General features: G+C 32.1%; 1 protein-coding gene across 1 annotated transcript in view; it reads left to right on the top strand.

Annotated features, from left to right (window-relative positions):
- The window catches only part of LOC111710086 (dynein heavy chain), a 5,492-nt gene extending 3,340 nt beyond the window's left edge, over positions 1 to 2,152 (top strand). The window contains exons 3-5 of the mRNA XM_023484110.1: positions 534 to 698; positions 1,302 to 1,358; positions 2,035 to 2,152. Coding sequence (XP_023339878.1) covers positions 534 to 698; positions 1,302 to 1,358; positions 2,035 to 2,151 — 339 coding nt within the window. The 3' untranslated portion in view covers position 2,152. The remainder of the gene's footprint in view (positions 1 to 533; positions 699 to 1,301; positions 1,359 to 2,034) is intronic.
- The last annotated feature ends 1,494 nt before the right edge of the window (positions 2,153 to 3,646 follow it).

Here is a 3,646-nt window from a genome sequence, read left to right as displayed (position 1 = left end):
TATATTATCGTCATTGAGAATTTTCCCCGGTTCTCGATTTTTTATTAAAAAAGTCGATCCACTAAAATGACCACCATTGATTGTTTTCTATTTCATTATAACTCGATGTCAAGAATAGTTCAAAAGGGGCCAAGAAATATTTAAAATTAACTAATTCCAATCGCTTACTTGTTTACAATCGCAATTTAGATTTTCCGGTCCAGCTGAATTTTACTTGGCAATTCGGATTGGGGCCGAGTTTGATTTGATTGTATTTTTAACTCATTTTCCTGTCGGTTTTATACGCGTAAATATGCTAATTAGAAAAATGGTTGAAACTACGAAGCCAAAATCGCTATCGGGCGTGTGAGGGGTGTATATTTTTAAGAATTCTCCCCTGCATTGGAGTGAGGGGAAAGATTTTTGAAGATCAACATTGTTGGTAAATTGCGATTATTACTTTTAACAATTTGTTATTTTGGTCACTTAATGGATACCTTCATCCTGCATGCGGCATCAGATTAGAAACCTTTTTAAAACAAATATTTTATTAGGAAAATCAGAGTGTTCGACGAAGCTCAATTGGCAACATGCAACAACAGACAATGATTAAAACAACAGCTGGACAGCAGTTTGTAACAGCAGGACAGCAGCCGATGACATCGTCACTGTTAACCAGGCAGAATTCATCAAATAACCAGCAGACAGTTATTAGTAAGGTAGGGAAATAATTGACTATTTTTATATTTTTTGTTTGTTTGCCGTCGTTCAACATTATTTCAGTCAAGGTTCATTGGTTTATGCTAAAGCTGAAAACAAAAAAGAACTTTCTAAAAACTGAGAAAACTTTAGTTTAAAACGTCGTGTCAAAATGATTTTGTTGCATATATTTGTGTACTTGCCTTGATATAATGGTGTTTTTAATAGTAATAATAATTATTTAAGCCTTCACTTCAAAGAAATCAAATTTTAATTTTCTTAATCGTATTTCTATAAGAATTAAAAACTCATTTTGATAATTTCCTAAATTTTCAGTAAAAAATTCGGAAACCTTTTAATCTTTTATGGCACAGTTTTTTCTTCTTCTTATTATTATTATTATTGTTATTATTATCATTAAACCTAATCAAATATCATTTCCTGCAGGCTATGTTACGTTGAACTCGAATTAACATTATAGCACTGAGAATATTTTTTAACAATGCTGTAAAGAAACTAAGCAATGCTTGCATTAAAAAGTTTACAATAATTTTATAAAAATAGTTTTATTGAAAATTTTCAACCTTTAAAAAGTAGAATTAATTTTTTTAATATCTACATAGGCATACCTACCTCGGCAAAATTCTGGAGGAAGTCTTAATCAAGAATTATTAAAACAGGTAATTCTAAGTCTACAAAAAATAAATTTGAGTTTCTCCATTTTAAGAGGGGCTTGACCGATTCACGATGGTACCCGTTAAAGCTTCGTTATATTCTTGTTTTTCTGATTGAAGATTGATTTAAGTCAATAAAATAAATAAATAAAAGTCTGACATGGCATCCATCTTCCAATTTACTTTCCTTGCATTAAAACCTTGAGTAACGTTAAGAAGATATTAACTTGAACGAATTTTTGGGTAACTGGCATCAAAGAGGAAGAAATATTTCCAAATTTTTTATTTTGCTTCAATTTTCTTTTTGGGGGGTGGTGGCTGAAATTTTTCTTAATGCAATACAAATATACCCCGTATTTATTTTCGTTTGTTACGAAATTATTTTTGTCTCTGAAACTTGAGAGATCAGAGAGTTTTACCAATTTCTCTGTCTGATACTTGATCTCCGACCTTTAATCTCTGATACATGATCTCCAAACTTTAACCTCTAATACATGAGCTCCGACCTTTAATCTCTGAAACATGATCTCCGACCTTTAATCTCTGATACTTGATCTCCGACCTTTAATCTCCGATACATGATCTCCGAACTTTAACCTCTAATACATGAGCTTCGACCTTTAATCTCTGATACTTGATCTCCGACCTATTCTCTGATCTCAAGAAATCTCATTTGTTCCAGGCCTATCTCCAGAAAGGCGAAGTACAGCCCCCCTACGTAGCTCCGCCTGTATATGAGAACACATATGAAAATATTAATATCAGGTATTTAATAAATTACGAAATATATAATAATTGATTTGATTCATTCATTCATCCTTTTATTCTGTTTTTTTCTGTTCAAAATGGACCCACTCTATTTAGAATCTCAAAAACAAGCTAAAAAACATTCCCGTGGGTCTCCCGAGTCCCAAAATAAAAATTTGAGGCAAATATTTCAAAGGGTTCCTGGGTTACAAATAAATTACAAATAAACAAATAGAGATTACAACTTTATATAGATTAGCTTGGGGAATAAGCTTTGCCTAGAAACTGAAGGTCAACCCACTTAACCTAGATTTTTAAACCAAACTAATATTATTTGTGAGTCAAATCGGTCCAGGGGTACCTGACTTTTGATTAAACATATAAACAAACGAACAATCAAACAAATAGAGATTACTGCTTTAAATAGGTAGATAGATAAGTTTTACATGAAAAGAAGTTTTTGTTATTGCTGAATGTGGGGTTAGAGGGAAAATCAGTTTTTAGTAAAAAAGTTCTATAAAGAAGATAAAAAAATGCCTGAAATAACTAATTCCACTTTTGATTTTTTTTATAAACAATATTTAAAAATTTGAATTTTGTTGTTATTTTTAATAATTTCAACTAATAAATGAAAAATACAGGATTATGTGAATGTGCCCCCACCCCCTCCCTATCCGGGCACCAGTGGATCTATATACCCAGGGACCAGTTTGACAGGTTCCTCCTATTCTGGGACCAGTATAGCTGGGTCCACCTACTCCGGGGCTAGTCAAGGTGGTCCATCCTATGCTGGGGGCCCAGTTCCCGGGCAGTTCCATGGAACCATCATGTCACCGGTCAGCGGTCATTCAAGGCAATTGTTTATAATATCAAATTAGCAGATGTGAATTTTAATTAACTATTAATGAACATAAAAATATCTATAATTAGTGTAGAGAAAAAGAGCTTTTAAATATTGCATTCTGTATTCGAAAAAATTGGATATAAATTCCTAAGATGAAGATTGCCAAGATTTTAAACTGTGAACGCCCAGAGCTCCACTGCAAAAGTTTCCCACATCGCAGTTGTTATACCCATTCAGGGTTTGCTCAATTTAACGTTTTTTGCATGTACAATATTCTTCCAAAATTGTCTCTTTTTTAATTCTTCTTGATATTGAGAAGAAAATTATTTAATTTTAGTGAGAGAGAGTAGGGTTTTGGGATTTGTTTAAAAACGATCAAATATTTCATTTCCACAGATTCTGCAAACAAATTTAATATGATTAAACAATGTGTTCAGAAACCATTCCAACACCTCAGGACTCTCAGAAAGCTCAGGTAAAATATTAAAATTTTAAATCTTAGCTAAAATATAAAAAAGCCTGCCTTATAGGGCGCTTCGCGCCCATCTTTTAAATTAATTGTGAACATGTTCTCTTTGTGTACATCGTAAAACAAAACAAAAATAATTCGCGGATTTTCACAAAAATTTTCGTGGATTTATAAAATTTTCAAAAATTTAATGAAGATCGAATTTTGATGGAGACAAATATTTGAAATTTTGAT

The sequence above is a fragment of the Eurytemora carolleeae genome, unplaced genomic scaffold (assembly GCF_000591075.1).
Source record: "Eurytemora carolleeae unplaced genomic scaffold, Eaff_2.0 scaffold676, whole genome shotgun sequence".
Lineage (NCBI taxonomy): Eukaryota > Metazoa > Arthropoda > Copepoda > Calanoida > Temoridae > Eurytemora > Eurytemora carolleeae.
This window is presented reverse-complemented; position numbering and strand designations above follow the sequence as displayed.